This window comes from Bos indicus, chromosome 10, assembly GCF_029378745.1.
Source record: "Bos indicus isolate NIAB-ARS_2022 breed Sahiwal x Tharparkar chromosome 10, NIAB-ARS_B.indTharparkar_mat_pri_1.0, whole genome shotgun sequence".
Classification (NCBI taxonomy): domain Eukaryota; kingdom Metazoa; phylum Chordata; class Mammalia; order Artiodactyla; family Bovidae; genus Bos; species Bos indicus.
The window spans coordinates 19288651-19314754 of record NC_091769.1 but is presented as its reverse complement, the minus strand read 5'-3'; the positions used below and the strand labels follow the sequence as shown (position 1 = coordinate 19314754).

The following is a 26104-nucleotide window of genomic DNA, read 5'->3' as shown; positions in this document are numbered from 1 at the left end:
TCATACACTGTATGACTGCATTTAAATGAAATGTCCAGAGTAAGCAAATCCATGCAGACAGCAAAGGTGAGTAGTTGTCAGAGTCTAGGGAAAGGAGGGAGTCAAGAGTAACTGTTTAGTGGATATGGGATTTCTTTTGGGGCTGATGAAAATGTTCTGGAATTAGATAGTGGTGATGGTTACACAACATCACATAAGTATTCAAAAAGCCACAGAACCGCGTACTTCAGTTAAAAAGGTGAATGTTCTGTTATGAGAAGTTTACATCATTTAAAAACCAATGGGACGTCCCCAGTGGTCCAGTGGCTTAAGACCCCGTGTTTCTAATGGAGGTGACATAGGTTTGATCCCTGGTTAGGGAACTAGACCCCACGTGCTGCAACTAAGACCCAGCACAGCCAAATACCTAAATAAATATTTTTTTAAAAATTAAAAAATAATTAAGGGGCTTCCCTGGTGGTCCAGCGGTTAAGAATCAGCCTTCAACACAGGGGACGATCCCTGGTAAGGGAACTAAGATCTCACATGCCATGGAGCAACTAAGCCTGTGCCACACACAAGTAGGGAGTCCAAGTGCCACAGCGAAAGATCCTGCCTCAGGCAACCAAGATCCCACGTGCCACAACTAAGGTGCAGCCAAATAACAAACATAGAAAGATGATTAATGTCAGAATATCTAATGTTGATTTACATTTATTTATTTAACCAGGCATGATAAACAATAATCTTCTAACCACATCTCACTGCCCAAATGCCTCCCCACTCTACACTATCCTCCTTTGCATTTGATGAGAAAATGCAAATCTCATCAGTCCTAATAACCTTTTATGACAAAACTCAAACTGTCAAACTCTTTTCATCCTCATCTCTAGTAATCTGCTACTTTGTGCTTTAGCCATGACAGAATACATAAAAGAGAAGTTCATGGACTATTACTCTCCACACAAAATTTTTAATCCTTGGTATCTCTCCCTAAGATGCCCTAATTCTTTAGGTAATGTGTTTCCCTGTAACTGTACTTTATACATACATTTACACATAAAATGGGCTTCTCAGGTGGCAGTGGTGGTAAAGAACCTGCCTGCTAATGCAGGAGACACAACAGACAGGGGTTCAATTCCCGGGTTGGGAAGATCCCCTGGAGAAGGGGATGGCAACCTATTCCAGTATTCTTGCCTGGGAAACCCTATGGACAGAAGAGCCTGGAGGGGTACAGTCCATAGGGTCATAAAAAGTCAGACACAACTGAAAGGATTTGGCAAACATGCATGCATCAAATGTAAACTATGTATTTATTATTAGGAACCTCTTGGGGAAAGGAAATGTATCTTAATTTGTTCTCCTGTGTTTATGTGCTAATAAAACAGGCTCCCAGTAAATGTTTGTGGAAGAAATGAAAAGATACAGTGACCTGTACTGATGAAAGAATACAAAGAATTAAAAGTATCAGAGGACAAGATAAAGACAACTGGAAGGATGGTGGTACTTTAAGACCATACATGGTTAATGGAAATAAGATTTACTGAAAGACAAGCTGACAAGAGTAAAGGTATTTTAGTAAACCAAAGTAGGTTGGGATTAATCAAGTGGAATCAGTGGCTTTATAAACTGTGCTGGTTAAGTCAATTTATGGCTTCATTAGGTTAAGAATTTGCTCACTAAAACCCATGGCTGCTTTCACTCTTATTACTCTCAAATCCCAGTGCTTAAATGCAGACATACCTTTCTATACGGGCAATTATCCAGGACTAATTATAAAATTTGTCTGTGGATCATTCAGGCCCTCGGTCTATTTATCTTCCTAGACTAAAATCAATTAGGCTGCCTGAGGTTATAAAAACAGCACTGACTCAGGAATTAAGCGACTCCGGATTTTATCCCATGTACAGGAGCTAATTACACCTCTTTCTTCAAGTTTCTTTCTCTCCTTCAAAAGGGAACCTTTCACAAGGCCAGTAGTTAGCCAACAGCCTCCAGCTGCAGTGCCTTTGAGATTCGTAGCAGTGTTCCAGATGAGGCCACACCCGCCCTGCTTAGCTCCCAGTGAGAGACTAAGCGTGACACTGGTGCCGGGGCCTGGCCATTTCTGCTGCCTGAAGCATCCTGTGTGGGAAATCTATGCACTGGGGTTCCCGATAGGGCTGACAGAGACTCTCACAGCTGCACACAGTCTTAGTCACTTCCTACTGAATTCTTCTTCCTTCTTTCTCAACAGGTGTCAGAACTGTATCATGTCTGTCCACTCCTCCTATTCCTATTTATCCTACATAGATGCTATCCGTAATAAAGCACGTTCTAACTATGTCCTGGCTCTGCTTCTCAGAAGATCAACTGATACACTGACATAACCTATCCTCCAACTGCAAAGTTCGCTGAAATCTAGCTATCACGCATTGCCAACTTAACAAAATACTGACTGGGCATTTAACCAGGCTACAAACAGGCTTGTGTACTACAAAGGAATGTACGTTAGAATGTCTCTCCAGACTTTAAATGTTCACTTCCAGTGTGGTGTTGAGCAAAAATTAATTTGGCTTAATCAGCTAATATATATTCAACATGCAGAATCTATCAAAAGTACTTACATAACTGTGTTGTCATCCACTAAGATATCACAACCATGAGCAGGACACGAAATAGTCTGGAAAAGATTGAAATTTAAACTACGTCTTCATTCAACAAATATTTACTAAATGTTTACCACTGCCAGGAATTTGCTAGGTTCTGAGGATACCTTAACATTTATAGGACCCTAATCATTTCCTTTCTTTTAAAAGAAACCTGTATGTGAGTATCTGTCACTATAAAGCAACTAAAATTGCTAACCCAAACAACTGGTTTTTCAATATTAAACTTAACTGGCAAAGGCAAGAGATACACAACAAAAATTCTCAACAAGTTTAGCCTGGATAAATACAAATGTTAATGCCTGCTAAGAAAACATTACCTGCACTGGATTTTTAACTGGAATATCTCATTGTAAATAGGAAAAAAAAAATCTCAATTATCTTTTAGTTGTTTTAACCTAGAAAAAAGAGCCAAATATAATTCACAACTCAGAATGCTTTACCTGTTTATATTTGTGTAACAGTCTAAACACTTAAAAGAAATTCAACAAAATCTCAAGAACAAATTGGCATCTTTACCTGTCCCATGCCTTCTTCCATTATTTTGGTAGTTAAATATTCACTCCAGCACTGCATACAAAACTTATGTCCACATTCAAGGCCAGTGAAATACTGCAACAAAAATAATATATGGACTTTCAAAAGAAATTATCAGAAGAATCACTATAGTGACTCAATAAGAATCAATCAGATCATGTTTCTCATAGTGGCTAAAATGTCCAATTTGACAGGACTAAATGGGCTCCTAAAACGAATTTCTATGGGGCAAAATCTATACACACATTCACTGAACAGAAAACAACGAGAGATGATTCTACATTAGATATTTATAATTTTTAGGAAAAGCACACAAGTTTGTACCAATAAGCAAATGAAAAGATGCTCAATATCCTTAATCATCAGGAAAGGTAAATCAAAGTCACAATGAAACACCACTTCACACCCACTAGGACAGTTATAATCAAAAAGACACAATAAAAGTGCTGACAAGGATATGGAGAAATCAGAACCCTCAAACACTGCTAGTGGGAACGTACAGGAATTTTGGAAAACATTGGCAGTTTCTCAAGAAATTAAAAGTTATTACCAAATGATTCAGCAACTCCACTGCTAGGTATATACCCACATAAAAACTTGTACACAAATGTTCACAGCAGCATTAGCCACAATAATTCCAAACTGGAAACAAATCCAATGTCCATCAACTGATAAATAAGCAAAATGTGGAATATCCATGTAACAGAAAATTACTCAGCCATCAAAGCAGTAAAGCACGCACTATAATGTGGACAAACCTTGCAAACATGCTAGTAAAATAAACCAGTCACCAAATAACCACATGTTGTTTGCTTTCACTTGTAGATTGTGGTTGCCTAAGGCTAACAAGCTTGAGAGGAATGGGAAGTGACTACACAAGGTCCTTGGGGGATTATTAAAATGTTTGAAAATGAATTGTGGTGATGGCTACACAACTCTGTGACTATGCTTAAGACCATTTTAAATAAGCAAGTTGTATGGTATGTGAATTACATCTCAATAAAGCTGCTACTTTATTATTATTTTTTGGCCATACTGCTTGCTTGGTTTGCAGGATCTTAGTTCCCCGACCAGGAAGTGAACGCAGCCCCACAGCAATGAAAGCACCAAGTCTTAACCACTGGACTACCAGGGAGCTCCCAATGGTGTTATTTCTAAAATGTCACACGGATACCACAGTTCTCGGAGCTGCACTGGAATATACCTAACCTAGAAAATAAAACCTTATGGAAACCAAAATACTACTATTCTTCAGAATAGTAGTAATACTTTAATAGTAAGAATAATAATAGTAACATTTTGGCCTAATGTTATACTACTTACATGATTTGAAATACTTTCAATTTGATGGCTGGTTAAATGAACCTTATTATATTCTATAATGGGATATTAAAAGCAGGTACTTTAAGTAATATTAAGAGTGTAGAAGACTACACTTCAAAAGACAAACATGGTTATCATATTTTACTTTAAAAATATTTTACTATATTTACCACCTAATTCTTTTTAAATTAATATAATATAGGCTATAGTTAAAGACAATTATTTAACAATATGAGTTTATGTTAAAAAAAAAAAAAAAGTCTTATCTCCATCTTTCTCTACCTTGTCCTCTACTTCTCTACCCAGAAGTAATCACTATTTCCAATATATGGTAGAAGTACCACAAACCTTCTTCTGTATCTTGGTTTTCTTTTTATTATCTGTGCGATCAAATGAATGTATATCAGGAAAAATTTGTACAAGTGAAATTCTAACAGTATACATTTTGATTATTGCAAAGAGGTTGTTGCAATTTACACTACTGAAGAAAACCTTCTCACACCCATGCCCAAACACTTAAAACTCCTTGATTTTTGCCAGTAACAGGTGAAAATGAACTAACTACCAAGAGTTTTGATTTTAATTTCTCCTTTTGAGTGAAGCTTAAAAATTTGAAACAAGATTTAAGGCTGTATATTTCTTTTTCTGTGTATTTTCTTCACCTTTTTTGCCAAATTTTCCTCTGGGCATTTTTTCTAAATGTTTTACTGGTTTTTTTTTTGTTTTTACTTATTTAGAAAATTGACTGTTTATAAGTATGGAAAATATTTTCTCCCAGTTTCAATACATTTTGCTGCTGTGCAGAAGCTCTTCATTCATATACAGCAAAATGTATCAGCTTTAGAATCCATGGCCTCTAAATTAGTTTCTTCTTAAGTTGAAAAAAGTTGTGACAGACTTATGGACATGGGGAGAGGGGAGGAGAGGGAGAGATGTATGCAAGAGTAACATGGAAACTTATATTACCACATGTAAAACAGAGCTAACAGGAATCTGCTGTAAGGCTCAGGAAACTCAAACAGGGGCTCTGTATCAATCTAGAGGGGGGAGATGGGGCAGGAGATGGGAGGGAGATTCAAATGCAAGGGGATATATGTATATCTGTGGCTGATTCACGTTGAGGTTTGACAGAAAACAACAAAATTCCGTAGAACAATCATCCTTCAATAAAAAAAAATAAATTAAAAACGAAAGCAAGACATACAAAGGAAAAACTAGTTAAAAGATTATTTTGTTTCAATATGTGCAAATAAATTTTTAAACCTGGAAAAAAAAAGTTGTGTTTTTTTGGGGGGGGAGCTGCACTGGGTCTTTGTCGCTGAGCACAGGCATCTCTAGTTGCAGCAAGACAGGGCTACTCTTTAGTTGCAGTACACGGACTTTTCAACGCAGTGGCTTCTCTTGTTTGGAACACAGGTTCTAGGGTGCGAGAGCTCCAGTAGTTACAGTTCATAGGCTTAGCCGCCTATGCCAGTTCCCTGTGGCATGTGGAATCTTACCAGACCAGGGATCAAATCCGTGTCCCCTAAACTGGCAGGCAGATTCTTAACTACTGGACCATCAGAAGAGTCCTAAATTAATTTTGATATAAGGAGTAAGGCAGAAATCTAAGTTTCCAGATGGTTACAGAGTTGTTCCAATACCATTTATTAAATAATCCTCCTTAAAGGAAATACCCTCTCTGTTGTGTATTAAATTCTCCACCAATATACTCGACTCTGGCTTCTCTGGTGGCTCACTGATAAAGAATCCGCCTGCCAATTCAAGAGATCCAAGTTTGATCCCTGGGTCACGAAGATCCCCTGGAGAAAGAAATGGTAAACCACTCCAGTTCTTGCCTGGGAAATCCCATGGACAGAGGAGCTTGGCAGGCTACAGTCCATGGAGTGGCAAAGAGTCGGACACGACTGAGCAACTAAACAATACTCAACTCTATTCTGCTTTACTGCACTGCCTATTTCTGAATTTGGTAAGACTAGCTTCTCTCTACCCTCATCAATCTACTCTTTGCTTCATTTTATTAATATTCTATCTTTCCAAATACTTGTCATTTATTTATCTCCCCTTTCCTTCATATAGGTCTTTCATATTTCTTGCCAAGTTTATTCTTAGCTCTTTTATTCATTTTGTGGCTCTTATTAAAGTGGCATTTTAAATTCTACAACATTTTCTAATTAGCTGTTATTTGAAATATGCTTACAAAATTTCTGATGTTGCTTATGAACTATAAATGCAAATAAGATACAATATTATAGCATACTAACTATGTAAAATATACTTGGAAAGTAACTGGGAAAGAAAAAGTTCAGAGTCCTGATACTGGTTTTACAGACCAAATAATATGGAAAATATCAAGGTTAAAATGTTACTATTCAGAGAGTGACAGTGATTCTACCTGAGTCACAAAATAAGTGAAGATAGATATTTGGGAAATCAATATTCTAATCCAAAAACAAAAGATCTGAGAAATAAAAAGAATCTATTCTTACTACTACTCACAACAGTGAAGGAGATCTGGCACTAACCTATTGTCAGATTACTAAAGGAGAGTATTTGATTTTTGATATTTGAGGGGGCATTCTACAAATATAATAAAATCGTATCAGTAATTCTAAAATGTTTTATTCATAACCTAAAAACACAAACACACCCTCATGTGCTTTCCTCTTTTTTACAAAGACTGATAGGTTAAAGGTCACAATGGTTACGCGGTGATCTCTATAGGTAACACGTCTACTTTGGGGGACTTTTACACCAGGGCTCTTTTAAGATAACATAAAAAGACAAAAACAAAGTTGTTTTTTTTTTTCCCCCTTTCCAATAACTTTTTAAATTAAACAGGTAACAAGACTAAACAACATAAATTAAAAAAATAAATCACACATACATGTCCAAAGGTAAACCAAAAAGAGGGTGGCAACTCTCACAGTCTTCAATTTTGCTTTTATCTATACCTTATTCTTAGAAAGTATAAAATGATTTACTTCATAAAAAAGATGATAGCTCAAGCTATATTTTCTAATAGAGCTAAATCTTAAGCTTTGATTGAAAATAATATTATTATATAAAGTAACTGTTGCCAAGGCTAAGAAATTCCTGAACTGGACACAACACAAGGGGGTAGGGGGACAGAGGAGGAATCTCTGAACTTAAAAAGAGTGTTCCAAAATCTCAGGAAATTGTTTTTAAAGAAGAGACCACCCAAAATAGCCCCAAAGTATCAATTTTATAAACTAAACTGTCAGAAACATTTACTTAAAAACCTGTTTTCATGTGGCACTATATAAAGCAAAGTTGCTTTCTCGAAGGTTAAAGGTATTGAAGATAAACAATAATAAAACACAAGTTATCAGTGTTTGAAGAATAGTGGAAATTGATACATGGGAGTCAGGTAAATAATTTAAGTAAAGAAAGCATTCATCCAATTAATAAAGCCTGAATAAAGAATCTCAGGTGACATTCACTTGCAAAATTGAAAAGGTTAAAATTATCCTTTATTAGCCCAAGAACTGTGAGAAAAGAAGTCCTAGTTTCACTGTGCTTACTTTTTCCTAACACCTGGTACAGTTTCCATAACACTTTTAACCTACTTTCCAACCAATGCTACTGTTTACTTTCTTGTCCTGTCACTTACATAGCCAAACTTCCTTTGAAAGAGTAATTTATGTTTATTGCCTCCACTTCCTTTCCCACCTTCAAGTCCATGACTCTTTAGCTCATGTAGTTTGGTTTCCCATCTTACCATAATACTTAAAATTACTTTTCAGGATCATCAGTCAACTTCTTGTTGCTAATTCCAAACTCAACCTTTCAATTACTCTCTCTGAAGCTCTAGCACTGTTTACCACTCTTGGTATTGCATTTTCTTCCTTTGGTTTCTGTATTGCTATACCCCCTGTTGCCCTACCTACCACAACTTCAGAGGTTAATTCAAATGTCAATGTCAGTGGGAAGTCTCCCTGATCCAAAACTGGGTTAGGTGTCTCTCCAATGTGTTCCCTCAGTACCATGCCTCAGTACCATGCCCTACCAAAGCTCTTACCATTTTTTCTATGTCATTTTACTTATTTGCCCAGTTAACCTGTAAATTATGCCTTTATTCTCCACTGTTTCTAACATTTAGAATAGTGTCGAGTCTGCTGAATAAATGAAGGCTGTTTCCTCCACTATCAGTTATTAAGTATAGCACAATCCACACTGCAAATATCTACTTATGATTTTCAATTCTAATTTGTTCAAGGGCATTGAGAAAGTTACAGCGGTTATTTGTGAGCAGCTAGCTTCAGTACTTATATTTAAGGTTTATACTAAAGAGGAGCTGGCTATAAGAGAGCAGGAAGGGAAATGCCAAGGAATAAGAAATCATACATAATCCGGAACAAACTTTTTGAGTCTTAGTATTACCTCATAGAACCATTTATAAACTACATACACTATACAAATGTCAACTGGCAAAGAGAAACTGTTAAAGAAAGATAATAAAATGGTCAAAACACAAAACTAATGTATTTTTAATAGCAGTGCTGATTGTTCTTTTTAAATACTTAAGTTAGGACTGTGATTTAAGTAAAGGGAAATGAATATAGTTTCAGGCTGACAGAGATCTGAAACAATATCTTATTCAATTTATTTGAAAGGTTAAAAAAAAATGAGACTCAGCCAGATTAAATCATTTATTACCCAAAGCCAAAAAGCTAGTGTTACAGCTGTGACTGAGAATATGGGGTACTTCCCCTGGCACTCCAGAGGTTGAAATACCATGTTTCCACTGTAGGGGACAAGGATTTGATCCCTGGTCGGGAAACTAAGATCCTGCACGCCGCATGGCAAGGCCAAAAAAAATTTTTTTAATTCGAAAATAAAATAAGAATGACTTAAGAATCTGGAAATTCAATTTAGTATTTTAGCTACTAAATTTTTTTGACTGAAAATTTTAATCAGTTGATTTATTTTTTAGGCCACACCATGTGGCATATAGAAACTTAGTTCCCTGACCAGGGATCAAACCTGTGCCCCCTGCACTGGGAATGAGGAGTCTTAAGCACTGGACCACCAGGGAAATGCTCCTACTAAATTATTTTAACTCTGATTTTCCAGTTCTCTAAGAGCATATTAATTAACTTTCTTTTAATACTCTTCTAAGTGCTTGTATGTGCAAACAAATTAATTTCCTTCAAATGAGAACGTTCAAAGGTACACATGTCAAATTCTAAGATTAATAACAAAAAACCTTCAATATGTTAAAATATATAATACTGGTGACAAAGTTCTGGTATATACTAATTACTATAAAAACCTGCTTAACTATTACAATAGAGAATATAAACAAGATGGTTATAATTGTTGTAAAATTAAATTAGCCTTAGATATCTTTAAACATCTTAAGAGGTGAATTCTGAGTAATTAAATACATTTTTTTGGCCATAAATGTAATTTTCCTATGGTTACTAATAAAGTGCTTTCACAAGAAGATTGTGTTTATTTAAGCATAACATTTCTTCACTAGATAAGTCAAAGTAAATCCTCTAAATACAATAGGTTTTAGGAGGGATACACGTACTAAAGAATAGCTGTTGGAATGGCTCTGTATGTCTGAAAATCTTTTGTTAAGAAGAGTCCTGAAAGCTCCCTAGTGAAATAGCATTAAAGACATTTTGTTAAGTGTTTTGGATATTCTAAAAACTTAAGTTTTAAATCTACTTTAATTTGGATAAAAATAATTCTATTTGCTGCCTACCTATTAACACAATTCTCCCATAGAGGTAAAGCAAAAAGATTCAGGTGTATAGTGACAACTTGGACAAGTTGCAGCTTTAAAAAGCAAATGAGGATGGGGAGGGGCTGAGAGACAAGCTCTTACTCTTCTTTATTCTTAATATATGGATAGGTTACTGCTTTGCTACAATCCCAGACTCCCAGAACTGCCTTTGTTGAAATAACGAAATGTCAATTTATCCTCTGAAGTAGAGTCAGCAGTGCTGGCCTTAAACTACCAGATACTCACCGAGTTAGGGTAGTTCAAGTAGCAGATCTGACAAGGCATATCCTGTGCTGATGACCTTGTATTCATCTGGCGTGTTCGAGACTTTTTACTTGGATTAATTACATGACACTCAGCAAAGAGCTTCTCCAGGTTTCCATCAAAGTACCTGCATTATTTAAACAGAAAGGATGAGAGCCCTGCAACAGCACACTGTTAGAGCTCTCAAAAACCTGATTTTCTATAGGGAAAAGCAAAGAAGTGAACTAAACCAAGACCATATTCCTTCTTGCTCAGAGAAAATGTGTTGTATGGCTACAAACTGTAGCAAACAGAAGTATATGTACAGGTAAGCAGATCAAATTTTTGCTATTTTAACATTTTTTACTTTGTTTTTATCCTGAGAAGTTAAGATATTAGTATATTAACAGAACTACAACTAAAATCTATGGATAAAAGTTGTATTATCTCTAACGGTACCTTATGAAAAGTGTGTTTTAATAGGCTAGGCTATATTTTACACCAATGAATTAATTTTATTAATAATTTTAGTTCTACCAGTTTAAATACATTAGTGAGTAAACTACCTACAAAGCATACTTTATCCCACAACTCATTTAAAAATTAAACTACTACATGTGTCTCTTTCTACAAAAGACTTGCTTTCTAAATATTCTTTGAAAATAATTTTTAATTTATTAGGGTAGGGGAAGAAGGAGGAAACAAAAAAGTATATCTTTAAAAGTTTTTATATCAAATAATCTATATATTCATTTTTTCATATAAAGTATGTATCTATATTTACAGAAGTAGTTCACTAAGATATCAACAGCATAGTATGGCAAGTAGTAGCTCGAGAGTTACAACTAAACTGTAAACTTCTTGACAGAAGATAGGGGTAAATACTTAGCACAATGTTTCCCATTAATCCAGTAAGACATGGTCTTTGGTCTCCTGAAATATCTTAATATTCTAAATGGAAAAGCAACAGATTAAAGAAAAAACTTTCAATTTAATCAGCAAAAATGTTAACATGGAATCTGATCAATTTACTTTTTAACTTAAGTACAGGCTTAAATAACTTCAATGTTCTTTATATATAAACAAGAGGTTCTCCAGTTAAAAAATTATCGATACTCAAAAGAGTTCCCAATAGTTTTCATGAAAGTCTTGTTCAGGCATTGTATCAAAGCATTTACTGCATCTCCAGAACATCACTCATGAGAACCACCACCACTCTCTAAAGACAAATAAATATCCTTTTATAAATGCTTTGACTACAATTATGTTTCAATGAAATGGTCATGTCATCAATCAAAATGTCAACATATTATTAATATAAAAGGGGAACGCATATGAAGTTGTCTCTTGATGATTCAGCTAATCAAAATATATAGAGCAGAAAAATCAAATGTTTTTCTTCACAAGTTATCTTTGAAAACACCTAAGATATAAGTTTTATCTGAAAAGTTGAAACATATGAAGAAAACACTAAATATGAATAAGTATTCCAATTAACCCCTTGTTTTTTAATTAAAAAAAAAAAATTTGTGGACACAAGAAAACACAAACTCCAGTTATCAAAAACTTGAAAATTAACAACTAATACTTCGGTGAACAGTCTAGGTAGCATTCTATGCAAATACAAAGAGACGTGCACATCTGATATCATCTCATATTCCAGGCTTATTACCTGCTTTCTTCACTAAACAATATGTAACACCACCTTTGTCCATGAGTATGGGGTTACATTATTTTCACTGTTGCATAATATTTCTCTGTAGGTATATACTATAATATACTTAACCAACCTTATACTGAAAGATATTTAGAGATGTTCCACATACAGACAATCCTAGATTAAAATACTGCCCCATCTGATGGGGGGAATATATCTAGACTTGTATTTCTTTATCAGTGAAACTGAATATATTTTTCGTGAAGATACTGCTATTAGTTTATGAGTTCAGCGAGTAAATGAAGAGTAATCCTTTGTTTTATGGACTGCTTTCTTCCCAGTTTCCAACTTGCCTCTAAATATTGTTTAATGGTGTTTAACTGCCACTTTTAATTTTTCTGTGGGCGAATTTACCATGCAACACTGTTGTGATTTATGGATTTCATAAACTTCTTAAAAATTATCTCTATATGCAAAGACTATAGAAGTTCATTCATGATTTAGGCCTTTCCTTTAAACTGTTTCCATTAAAACTGTTGATTTACGTGGAAATTATTTTCGTGCAGTAAGAAGAAAGCAGGGGTTCCATTTAATTTTAAGCCAAATGGCTAGCCACTACTGAAGGGTGTTTCAACTACTGAAATACTTCCTTCTACCTTAAAGGTATCAATTTAAACCTCATCTCCTTAAACAAATCTTCTTTGACAGTTCCTCCTCTTCATATTAGGTAAGGCTCCCTTGTATTACATCCTCACAGTATTTTGTACTCCTGTGTAACAAATCATATTACTAACCCTGTAATCACTGTTTATGTTTTTCCTGTGAAAGATAAAGTGAAAGTAGCTTAGTTGTGTCCAACTCTTTGTGACTCTGTGAGCTATATAGCTCACCAGGCTCCTCTGTCGATGGAATTCTCCAGGCAAGAATACTGGAGTGGATTGCCATTCCTGTAATCACTATTTTATGTTTTTCCTACTAGAATGTAAACCCCATGAGGACTATTTTATTACTGTAGTAGCCCTATTATCTGTAAGAGTTCAATTTCTTTTTAGAGAACAAAGAGATAATAATAAATCTGAATTTCTTTATTCAGGAATATTTCTTAAAGATAGCAATATATTATAGTTTATAGTTTTCAGTCCATTCTAGAAGGCAAATAACCTTCAAATACAGCCCAGGTAAACAGAATGGAGAACTGAAAAATCAACTCATATTGCTGGTCATAGCAGGCAGGCCAAGAAATTTTGTTCATTTAAGTTCCATTTTACAGAAATGTAACACTTTAAAATTTGTTTTTATTTTTATTCATCACATGCTCTGTCCACCGAAGACTTTGCTATGGTTATTTGGAAAGATACTGAAGTCTAATTTATTGTTATAGAACATACCTTAAAATGGGTATTTAAACCAATTTTGCCAATTGTATATAATACATTGATTGTCCTTATATAATACCCTACACTTAACTCTAGGTTGGAACTTCCCGGAACTCTTCCCAGTTGATTACCATTTTACATAATTTTTCCACTAATTACATTGTTTTCACATTGTATAGCTTTTCTTTCAAGAATAGTAAAAATTGCTTTCTATTTCCTAAGCCTGACAGCCCTAATTACTTAGACATAATTAAAATGTTGTGTTTTAAAAAATTTATCGGCCTGCCTCAGGCCTTAGTTTTGGCACGTGGATCTTTTGTTGTGTCATGCAGGATCTTTCACCGCGGTGCAAGAGGTCAGTAGTTGCAGCTCAAGGGCTTAGTTCTCTGTGGCATGTGACCAGGGATCAAATCCATGTCCCCTGCGTTACAAGCTGGATTCTTAACCACTGAACCACCAGGGAAGTCCGTAAAATGTTTAATTGTATTCAAATGCTCATTTTAGCCACACTACTACTCATGACAACCTCCATTTCTTCTGGTACCTGTTGTTACTGAAGTCTTTAGTAAAAATAATTCTCATTTTATAATTCAAATCATTTTCAACTGACATATATTCAAGGTTTCTTCATTCTTGAAGTATAGTTCTATAGGGTTGATCTTAGCATTTAACTTTCTCTTTCAAAATGCCAATTCAGGTAATAATTATTTCAAGAGCTTTTAGCTATTAAGATCTGCTGGATTTACACCCAATCTTTGTTCATCTGTCTTCCTTGCCTACCATCTACTAATTCCTTCTTTGTCCTTTTCTTCTCTTACATGTCTTCATTTTCCATAGTACCTGCTCTATTTCTGGCTATTGCCAACATGCTTTCAATACATTATTGACCAGGGGATTTTTGCAGAAACACCTGTGGCCCGCAAGTTGTTATGCAAGTGAATACCTGAAAGGTCTCCCGTCAGTAACGTTCAGGTAACAAAAGACATATTACTATGTCTATGGTCAATAACGAGGTAACTTCTGCAAGATTACTGCTTGTCCCTTTTTTTCCCCCCTTAGTTCTGTCAGCTTCCTTTTATCTTGTTCTGTTATTTCATCAGTTTATCTTTGATCCCTTATCTCAAAGTCTATTGCTTACTTTAATCTTCTTAAAAAGAACAAAGAAGCTTTTTTTAACCTACTAATTATGACAGTTTTATAAGGACTACTAGAGAGTAAAGCGTCTGCCTACAATGCAGGAGACTTGGGTTCGATCCCTGGGTCGGGAAGATCCCCTGGAGAGGAAATGACAACCCACTCCAGTACTCTTGCCTGGAAAATCCCATGGACTGAGATGCCTGGTAGGCTACAGTTCATGGGGTTGCAAAGAGTCGGACATGACTGAGCGACTTCAATTTCACGCCTAAGAATATATGTGGATTCTTAACTTCTCAGACTTTGTATACCTGGGTCACTACATATTTGAAAGTTCCTTCAGTTTGCTGGCTTTTACGTACATCCTTGCTGGTCAAAACAGACCAAGATGAAGAGAGACTAATTCAATGTAAGGCAATTTAGTTCAAGTACCTTGCTTAATGAGTTAACACACATATTTCTCTCTGCTTCACTGACTCCAGTACACAGGTGCAAAGATTATCATAAAACAATACTATCTTCCTTTCCTACAAAATCTAACTATCCTTTTGACAAAATCATATTGATGAAAAGAAAAACAGAATGGCAGTATTGCTCTTTTCCTTCAGTCCAGATTTTCTTCAGTGGGGCAAGGGCATGATGATTACAGTATCCCCACTCCATCTCTCACAAGGCCTAGATTTTTCTAGATAAAGATTGTTAGAAGGGCTGGGGATTCCCTGATGGTCTAGGGGTTAGGACATCATGCTCTCAATGCTGGAGCATCATTAGATTCCTGGTTGGGAAAGTAGGATTCTGCAAGCTGTGCAGTGCAGCAAAATAAGTTAGAAGAGCAACATGAGAGGGTCTTCAGTAGAGATTTATGTGTGTGGTGTGTGGGATCTGAGTTCCCCAACCAGGCATCAAACCTGTGCCCTCTTGCACTGGAAGCGGGGATTCTTAGCCACTGGACCACCAGGGAAGTCATTCAGTATGTTTTCAGAAATATAGTTAAGCAAACTGGCACTTAATCAGTCAACTCTCCAAAATATTTAGATCTTAATTTTTCATTTTCCTTGAATATGAGAAATATACCAAGTAATATGAATTAAATTTCAAGGCAGGAACAATTACAGCTTAAAAACTAAGTCTGGTTATAGAAGTATATATATAGCTGGCTAGTATGTCTTCTTGAATTCCAAATGACTGGCATCATTGTTTGCCATGTCAATAATTTTGTCGTTATGAGTTTTTCTTAAAAGCCACTTATCACAGTAAATTTGATAAGAATTCAGGGAATAAGGCGATAGGGGTGGGGGGCGGTGGGGGAATCATACAACCCAGATCAGGAGCTAGAACACTGCTAGTACTTTACAAACCCTCCAAACACCTCTTTTTCAGTAACAAGCTCTCCCCCCAAGAGATAATCACTACTCCATTTTACCACCTAAATATCCACCCTCAAACAATGTAACTTATTTTTGCCTGTTTTTGAATTTCATATAAACAGAACCATATTGAGGCCAGGTATTCTGTTGCATTTGTTTTCCTTTCACTAAATATGTTTTTAAGATTCATCTATGTAGTCAGTTGTTGCACTATTTTACTTTTCATTCCTGAATTATATAAATATACCACAGTTACCTACCTATAGACACCTGAGTTGTTTGTAGCTTGTGCTCGTATGGGTAACAATGCTATGAACACACTTATATATAACCTTCAATTTAGACATACTTATTTTTCTCTGTATACCTGGGAGTGGAATTATTGGGTCAAAGATATGCAATTGTATTGCTGCTAATTGAAAAATAAATTTTTATAATTCTAAAATCATTTAACAACTTATCTGTAGATTCCTTTGGATTTACAATATATACCATTCATATCAGTGATTAACTGTCTAGTATCTGCCTTACAACCATTATACTTTATTATTATTGGTATACTACTGGCTAGGATCTCCTTCAGTATATGTTGAATATGAGCAAAGATAACAGACACCCATGTCTTGAACTCCATATAAAAGGGAAATATTTTCGACATTTCATCATGAACTATATCTCCTACAGATGCTTTTATAGATTTTTAGATTAAGTTTCCTTTTGTGCCTACTTTGCTAATGGTGTTTCTTTTTTAAAATCATGAATAATTGGTAATTTTCAGCAACTGCTCCTCTGCATCTACTGAAATATTATTCTCATTTATTTGTTCCAGTGACCATATTTAACTGTTTCAAGTTAAACCAACCTAGCATTTCTGGGATAAATCTTGGCCATGCTGGATTATTAATTCTTTTTATGTACTGCAGGATTCAATTTGCAAATATTTGGGGTTTTTGTTTCCCTTGGCATCTATGTATATGATAGAAACTGACGTGTAATTTTCCTTTGAGCTTTAGTATCAACGTTGTGATAGCTTCAAGAAGGGGGAGAAAACTCTTTTTCTGTTTTCTAAAAGAATATAAAGTTATGTATTATAAGGTTAGAATTTCTGTCTCATTAAATGTTGGTCCAAGTTCCCAGTGTATCCAATCTGGACTTGGACTTTATTCAAAGTTTCACTTCACAGTTATAACCCCGTAAGAGTTTTATCTTTCTTATGTAAATTTTTGTAAAAGCAAATTCCTAAGAATTTATCCATTTCATGTAAAATTTCAACCTAGTTATTAACAGTATCTTTTTTTTAAGTATCTTAGGATTCAAAGGGACATTCATTACTGATATTGGTTATTTGTGCTTTCTTTTCTTGACTAATCTCATCTTTTGTTTTCTTGATCCCTTTTACTGTATGTTTCTTTTCCATTTCATTAAAGTCTCCCCCAGTATTTCTTCTTGTACATATTCTCTCTGAATTTATTTTGTTCTTTTTCTATTTGACATATCTAGCTCATCATCTTGAGACTTAAGATGAAAGCTTAGCTCATTACTATTCTTATACATGCACTTTACATGTATTTATACATGTTTTAGCACAAATTAGGCAGCTGTCTACAATTATTTTCCCTTAACATTCTAATAGTTGCTTAAATAGCATTTATGAATATTTGAAACTTTAATAAACATGGATAGAATCTGAAATGTTGGCTTAAAAAATACAAATGCTAGGTACAACACAGAGCCACTTTAATATTAATTTTAAAGGATAGCACCGTTTCTGAACACATTTCCATGATTATAGTATTCTAAATAGTATTCTAGATTAGCACTTATTTTCTTTCATCTACTGAGGGATCATCCTAACATCACTTTCACTTTTAGGACTGGGAAATCAGCTATCCTCTGGAAGAATATATACTTTCAATTTCTATTTTTCCCTCTACATACATTATATATATACACACATAGTTTCACTTTTTGTAAATAATCCTTCTTGTATCTTATTGCTTTTATGATTGTCTGTTTATGTTTACAGGTTTACTACGATGTTTTAAAATGTAGATTTCTTTTTACCATATTTAATAAAATGCTTTGGCACCAAAATTAATGATCTTACCAGAAAGTGAAATGGGAAATTTTTCACATAAGTCAAATTATCAATCTTGTTGGACTGTAAGGTGCCATCAACTGAAAGATGCATTTAGATTTCAGACAAATATCTAAGGTGTGAAAAACTACATCTTAGAATCAATAAAAACAGCATTGTATTATGCATCAGTCAGTTCAATTAAGTCACTCAGTTGTGTCCGACTCTGCAGCCCCATGAACTGCAGCACGCCATGCCTCCCTGTCCATCACCAACTCCCAGAGTTTACTCAGACTCGTGTCCATTGAGTCGGTGATGCCATCCAACCATCTCATCCTCTGTTGTCCCCTTCTCCTCCCGCCTTGAACCTTTCCCAGCATCATGGTCTTTTCCAATGAGTCAGCTCTTTGCATCAGGTGGCCAAAGTACTGGAGTTTCAGCTTCAACATCAGTCCTTCCAATGAATATTATTTTGCATGGGAACAGTTAAAATCTCTTACCAATCTATAAAAATTGGTCATTAAAGCTTCAAATATCACCTCTGCCCCATTTTCTCCTCTTTTTCTAAACTCAATGGAGACCTTCTTGTATGTTTTATGTTTCTTCTCTTGTGTATTTTCCATCCATCAGTGTGTGTGCATAATTCTGAATAGTGTTTTGATTTCCTATTAGGTTGGTGCAAAAGTAATTGCATTTTGCACTGCTGAAATCTGCAATTTGATACTGGAATACATTCTTAAATAAATGTGGTTATGTTATACACCATTTTAATGCACAGTTCTTGCTTTATGTTTTTTGCTAATGACTTATTGCTTGCTATTTATATGTATTTTACACTGTAGAAATAATGTTAGACAAAAAGAAATTTCGAGTGATTTTATTCAAGTTCAAAATTGGTCATAAAGCAGTAGAAACAACTCACAATATCAACAACGCATCTGGCCCAGGAACTGCTAAGGAATGTACAGTGCTGTGGTGGTTCAAGCAGTTATGCAAAGGAAACGAAAGCCTTGAAAATAAGGAGTACAGTGGCTGGCCATCGGAAGGTGACAATGACCAACTGAGAGAGCCATCATCAATGCTGATCCTCTTAAAACTACGGGATAAGTTGCCAAAGAACTCATCATCAATCATTTTATGGTCATTTGGCATTTGAAGCAAACTGGAAAGGTGAAAAAGTATGGTAAGTGGGTGCCTCATAAGCTGACTATAAATCATCATTTTGCAGTGCCTTCTCTTATTCTACACAACAACAAACCATTTCTTGATCTGATTGCAAAGTGCGATGAAAAGTGGATTTTATACAACAGGTGACAACTAGATCAGTGGCTAAACAGTGAAGAAGCCGCCAAAGCCAAACTTGAACCAAAAATAGATCATGGTCACTGCTCAATGGTCTGCTGCCAGTCTGATCCACTACAGCTTTCTGAATCCCGGTGAAACCATTACATCTGAGATGTATGCTCAGCAAATCAATGAGATGCACTTAAAACTGCAATGCCTGCAGCCAGCACTGGTCAACAGAAGGGGCCCAACTCTTCTCCATGGGAATGCCTGACTGCACGCCGTACAGCCAAGGCTTCAAAACAGAACGAACTGCGCCACAAGTTTTGCCTCAGCCGTATTTACGTGACCTCTTACCAACCAACCACCATTCCTCAAGCACCTCAACAAGTTTTTGCAGGGAAAATGTTCCATAACCAGCAGGAGGCAGAAAACGCTTTCCAAGAGTTTGTCAACTCCTAACACATGGAGTTTTATGCTACAGGAATAAACAAACTTATTTCTCATTGGCAAAAACGTGTTGATTATAACAGTTCCTATTTTGATTAATTAATACGAACATGTGTTTGAGCCTAGTTACAATGATTTAAAATTCAGGATCCAAAACTTCAATTACTTTTGCACCAATCTAATAGTACACTAAATCTGTTTAGCTGTTAAACTAATTCACTGAATTAATTTTGCTTATTTTAATAAGCTTTTTTTCCCCTTCTGAATCTGTATGACAGCTCATACATTCTAATTCCCTGATAAAAGCATACCTGTTTTAGTTTACTAATTTAGTGTGACTAATTCTAATACCTAGAATCTCAAGTTAGTATACTTTAATTATAAAAAATAATTTGAGGAAGTAGTTTGAGGCCTTGCTGCTTTTCCCTAGAAAAAATTTATACTTGGTTCTGTCAGGTGTCTGGGTACATTAACAGTTTGGAACCATCTTAATTCAACTTCAAGGCTTGAGGTTTTCTGGGCCACTCAGATGACCTGAATACTATCTTCAGTCTTTAGGAGAGCTAGTTTACCTAATCCTCATTCTTGGTGAGATGAGAACTCCAACTTTTTTCTCACTAACCAAAGGCGAACAAAAACCACAGCTCAGTCTCCTGGCTACCTCTTCTGGATCAGCATATGCCTCTAGGGCACAGCAGACCGGGGTACTTGGCTCATCTGTCTAGATTTCCATGTTCTCTTGGGTTTTAACCCTCTATTTCTTATTTTACTAATTATCAGATGTTCTTTGTTATTATATTTAGTGGACGGAATGAGTCCCAGAAGTTTTCCAGTCTCCTTTATTTTCTGTTAAACTCCTTCACATCTCTTTCATCAATACTCACCCAACCTAAGTCAAGCCAATTTTTATCTGTATTATTGAAACAGTCTTCCACTTGGTCTTCTTGCCTTCAATCAGCTCATACTGTTAGTTTTTTTTCTATAATAATGCTTTTATATTAAATTTCTCCATAAAACTTTTAAGGGCTTTCCACTAAACAGTGGAAAAGTCAAATTTTATTTGCTAAGCATTCAAGGTCTTCCAAAATGTACTTTCCACTAAACACATCCAATCATTTCCTCTCTATTCTTCATGTAAATCTCAATTACCATTCAACACACGTTCCTTAAACACCCCCCATACCAAAACTATTTTCTGAACCTGTAATACCCAGGTTTTTACATTCCCCTGACCTTCTAAGTCCAATCAAATGCTATCTCATCAATAAATTCTTAACCACAATAGCAATAATAAGATAATACATTTGCTGCTTTCTATACACTGCTCCCCACTAACACCTGAGTTGTTTGAAGAGGAAAAACTGCTATACTGTAGAACAGTGATGAATGCTATCACAAAAGTCTGCCATCTGACAAACCAACTTTACTTTCACATTCTAGCAGTTATCTGTGAAGCAATATACTATTATTAATGTGGTTAAGGAAAGCTACATACTATCACAATAACATACAAGGGCTAACCCCCATACTTAATTACTCAATGGGTGTTAATGCTTCAGAATGAAAAGTGGAAAGCTATTTGCAACATAGGGTGGAAAAGACTGATATCCATTTTTATTAAGATTCTTTGATCACACCTGTCCATTAAAAGTAGTCATCAGCCACCTGTACTGCTCCTCACTTCAGACAGGCCAGTTAACTTATTAACTAACATTCACCTTATATATTACTGACTACAGTGAGTATTAAAATTTAACAAAACATACCTATAAGAAAAGAAATCTGAGCTGCAGAAAAGAAGATACCAACTTGTTACTTGCTACTAACTGTAAAGGAGTTTAATCTGGCACAGAGTGGTGGTGGTAGGTGGATTTGTCTCAAACTCCTGACAAACTGAAATCTGATTTATATGCATATCATACATTAAAATAAAAGTTCTACTGTAGAAAAACAAAAGCTAGAAAGGGCTGAATTTAAAGTATTTACTAAACACTATATATGTCAGGAATTGTGTTAAGTGCTAGGAATGAAAAACTAGTGAGGTATTTTCTACATAAGGAACTCTAGCTCAATCCATGGGTTGGGAAGATACCCTCAAGTAGGAAATGACAAACCACTCCAGTATCCCGTGGACAGAGGAGCCTGGTGGACTGTAGTACATGGGTCGTGAAGAGTCGGACACAAGTGTTCTTCAACGAGAAATTTACTCTATCAGAGGTAAGGAGATACTCAATTTTCAAAGACTGCAATAGCAGAATTACTAGTCGTGGTGTCACACGCTCAATATTTGATGCTACAAGCTGTGATGCCTGTGTCCAATAGCACCAGGAACAGCTCTTCCATTAAAAAAGTTCGGCATTTTCCTGAACTCAGACTTCACGGCTGATTCTCAATATGTAATGTCTTTTCCACTTAACTTCTCAGTTTGCTTACAAATAAAAACCCTAATTGATATACCAGAAAAGGAGACAGTTCAAGATAACAAATTAAATAATGAAAGCAACATCCCACAAAAATTATGATAGAATCAAAGCCCAGATGGAAAGGTTGGCCTTAAAGAAAGACAGACTTGTTATTGCTATACTTCTGATTCTCTGATTTGTTCACCTGGAGGATCATGGGAAGAAGCCTAGTCAATAGAGAAAATTCTATTTAATTTGTAAAACAGAAAATAAAGATATCTGCAGAGTTAAAAAGCAGAATGCTGGGTAAGAAAGAAAATGGCAAAAGTCTGGAAAGCTGTTATAAGAGACAAAAGAGACCAGAAAGTTAAAATGGTCCCTTGTCTACCAGCCCCTCCCCACCTTCACCAAAATTTATTTTTCAAAAGAATAAATCACTCATGTTTACGGTCAGGACAGATCTGTTTAAGCTATGGACTAGAAGTCCAGGAGGCAAGTAAGAAGAATTATTGTTAAGAATCTATTTATACCTATATTGCTATTGCTGGACTATGGATTCCCTCCTCCAGGACAGGGACTATGGCTCACTAATAAACACAAGAAATATTGATAGGCTTAGTATATGGAAAAGAGAGAGAAAGAAATTTAAAACCTCACAATTTTTACTAAGGTAAGAATCATCTTTAAGTATGTCAAAATGAATAGAAATAATACTTGAATTCATTTTGTGTCACCAACTGGAAAACAAGATTTTTTTTTAATGCTATGTAAACAAAATTCACTGGCCATATTATCTGTCTTTGCTTGCAATTCCTGGGATCCTAAATATTATAAAATTATCATACAAGTAACTTTCACTTTTATACTTAAGAACTGGGAGACGCACAGTGTCACTGAAGCTAAGCCTCCTTATAATTCCGTGTTTCTTTTCATTCTTCAAGGATATTAATGGGGTGAGAGGAGAGGTAAGAATGGAAAAGGGCCCGGGCATTGACATTTACAAAAATTCTTAGGTAATTTCTATGTACTTTAATAGCTTACCAACTAACTGTCTTGAGTCTCCTGGGTAACAATTATATTGTCTTCACAGAATTTCTCTTATATGAATTTCTTTTTTAAAAGAATTATTTTTAATGTTTTATTTTCTTTGGGTCATGCTGTGCAGCACATGTGATCTTAGGTCCTCGATCAGAGATCAAATTCACGCCTCTAGCACTGGAAGTACAGAGTCTTAACCACCGGACCACCAGAGAAGTCTTTTTTTTTTTTTTTAACAGAAAAGTGCTTTCATTACAAGTAAATGTTTATTTTCTGAATTAAGTAATTATTTTGTTATAAACTTTTCTGCTATTTTAAGGGAAATTCACAGAATACAAAAAAGCATAAAGAATTTTTAAAAATCCATAATCCTCCCATCCCCAAAACAATCTTCATGCCACTTATTTAATTTTCCATGTATTATTTTATGTATTAGAACTCCCAGTACATTTAAATGGTGGTGACCGTCAATAACCTTGTTTGATTTTAACTGGCACATTTCTAATATTTCAAAATTATGTATAGCTTTGCTATAGGTTATTAGTTGATATCCTTTATTAATCTAAGCAATTACCTTATTAGTTTGCAAAAAATTATTTTTTTTCTGACTCAGGGGTAAATACACAATATTATTAATACATTGCTGACATTTATAATTACCTTCTGGCTTCTCTTCATCAACCTGTTAAAAGTAGTAAATGCTACAGACAAGTTTTTTCCTAAAGGTGAACCATTCTTGCATTCTTAGGAGAAATTCTACTAGACCATTATTATTTCAATTATTTTTTATTCATGAAATCAAAAGCTATGTTCATAACAAAGGTAGTTTTTTTATGCTGTCTTTGTCAAATATCATAACCAGATTTATTCTGATTTGGCTAACATGAAATAATGATGCCTTATCTTTTTTTACATTCTAAAATAATTTTCATTAGGAACCAGTAGCTCCTTAAAGGTTTAAGATAGAACTTGAACATAAAATCATCTGGTGCTTTTTGGGAAAGGAGAGGGATCTTCTAGTGTATTTACATTTTCCTGCAGTTGTCTTCCTACTTTTTTCTTTGGAAGATGGCTAATTTCCTTTCAAACGTAATGGTATAAGTGGTGTAAGTGTGTAGTCGCTCAGTCGTGTCCAACTCTTTGAGACCACATGGACTGTAATGCACCAGGCTCCTCAGTCCATTGGATTTTCCAGGTAAGAATACTGGAGTGGGTTGCCATTCCCTTCTCCAGGGGATCTTCCCGACACAGGGATGGAACATGGGTCTCCAGCGTTGCAGGCAGATTCTTTACCATCTGAGACCAGGGAAGCCCCGTGGTGGTATACACAGTATTAATTAAAACTTTTGAAATAGGTTTTCCTAACCATAATTATACATTATTTCCAATGTTGTTTATTTGTGCCTCTTCCTCTTACCCCAATCACATTTGCCAATGATTTACAATGATTTATCTCCCTCTTTTTCAAAATAAACTTTACCTTTCAAAGAGCAATTTTAAGCTCAAAGTTGAAAGTACAGAGGTTTCCTGTATAACCCCTGCCACTACACACACACACAACCTCCCCTTCCATCAATATCTCACATAAGAGTGGTACATTTGATGCAATGAACCTACATTGACACATCACTGTCACCCATAGTTTACATTAGGTGTCAGGTTTGGTGTTATACAGTCAATGCATTTAGATAAATGTATAGTTGACATATACTTATCCTAACAGTTTCATAAAGAACACTTTCACTGCCCAAAAGATTTTTTTTTTGTATCCCTCTACCTTCTGGCAACATCTTTTCATTATTTACATAATCTTGCTTTTTCCAGAATGTCATACACTTGGGATCAAACAGTATGCAACTTTTTCAGACTGGTTTCTTTCACTTACCAATACTCATTTAAGGTTCCTTCATGTCTTTTCATGGCTTGATAGCTCACTTCGTTTTAGCAACGATATATTCCATTGCCTGGATGTGCCACAGTTTGTTCATCCATTCACCGACTGCAGAGTATCTCGGTTGCTTCCAAGTTTTAGCAATTATGAATACAGATGCTATGAATACCCATGTACAGGTTTTGGTGGGCACAAGTTTTCAACTCATTTGGCTAACTATTAAGATGCGTGACTGGATTATATGATAAGAAACTTCCAAACTGGAGGCAAGGTGGCTGGACCATTTTGCATTCCCAACAGCAATGAATGAGAATTCCTGCTTTTCCACATCCTCATCAGTACTTGGTGGTGTTTTCTGGATTTTGGTCACGCTAACCAAGGTGTGTGGTGGTAATTTTGACAATCCCATTTTAATGAGCAGTACCCTAATGATGATATGTGATGTTAAATATCTCTTCATATGCTTACTTGACGTCTGTATATCTTCTCTGATAAGCTAAGTATTAAGATTTTTGCCCACTTTAAAATTGGGTCTTTATCCTACTACTGAGTTCCAAGAATTCTTTATGTATTTCAGGTAACAGGTATCTAGGTCTTGTTTCTCATTCTCTTATTTCCCTTTACCCATTTCAAAGATGTTTATTTCTGTTCCCTAGTTCACTAATGCTGTTTCTATCTTAAATAACTATTCTACTCTCTGAGTTTATTTTATATACTTTTCTAACTTCCTGTTTCAAAGGTTCAGTTTGTTTTCTCCCTATTTATCTTTTTTAATAGATACTGACTATAAATTTCACTGTACCTCTTCAGCCACATTCCACATCTGACCTGCCATTATTTAGTTCTAACTTTTAATAATTTCAATTTTGGATTCTGAGTTTTTTGCAAGTGTGAAAATGGAAGCAACATATCAATTTTTCTTGGAATGTATTATAGCCCA

The 26104-nt window shown here is 35.3% G+C and overlaps 1 protein-coding gene across 2 annotated transcripts in view; it reads right to left on the bottom strand.

Moving 5' to 3' along the window:
• Positions 1–26104, bottom strand: part of ARIH1 (ariadne RBR E3 ubiquitin protein ligase 1) — a 108057-nt gene that overhangs the window by 31376 nt on the left and 50577 nt on the right. For both annotated transcript variants that reach the window (XM_019968236.2, XM_019968237.2), the window contains 3 exons: positions 10492–10636; positions 3147–3239; positions 2586–2641 (listed from right to left, as the gene is read on the bottom strand). In XM_019968236.2, the coding sequence (XP_019823795.1) occupies positions 2586–2641; positions 3147–3239; positions 10492–10636 (294 nt within the window). The remainder of the gene's footprint in view (positions 1–2585; positions 2642–3146; positions 3240–10491; positions 10637–26104) is intronic.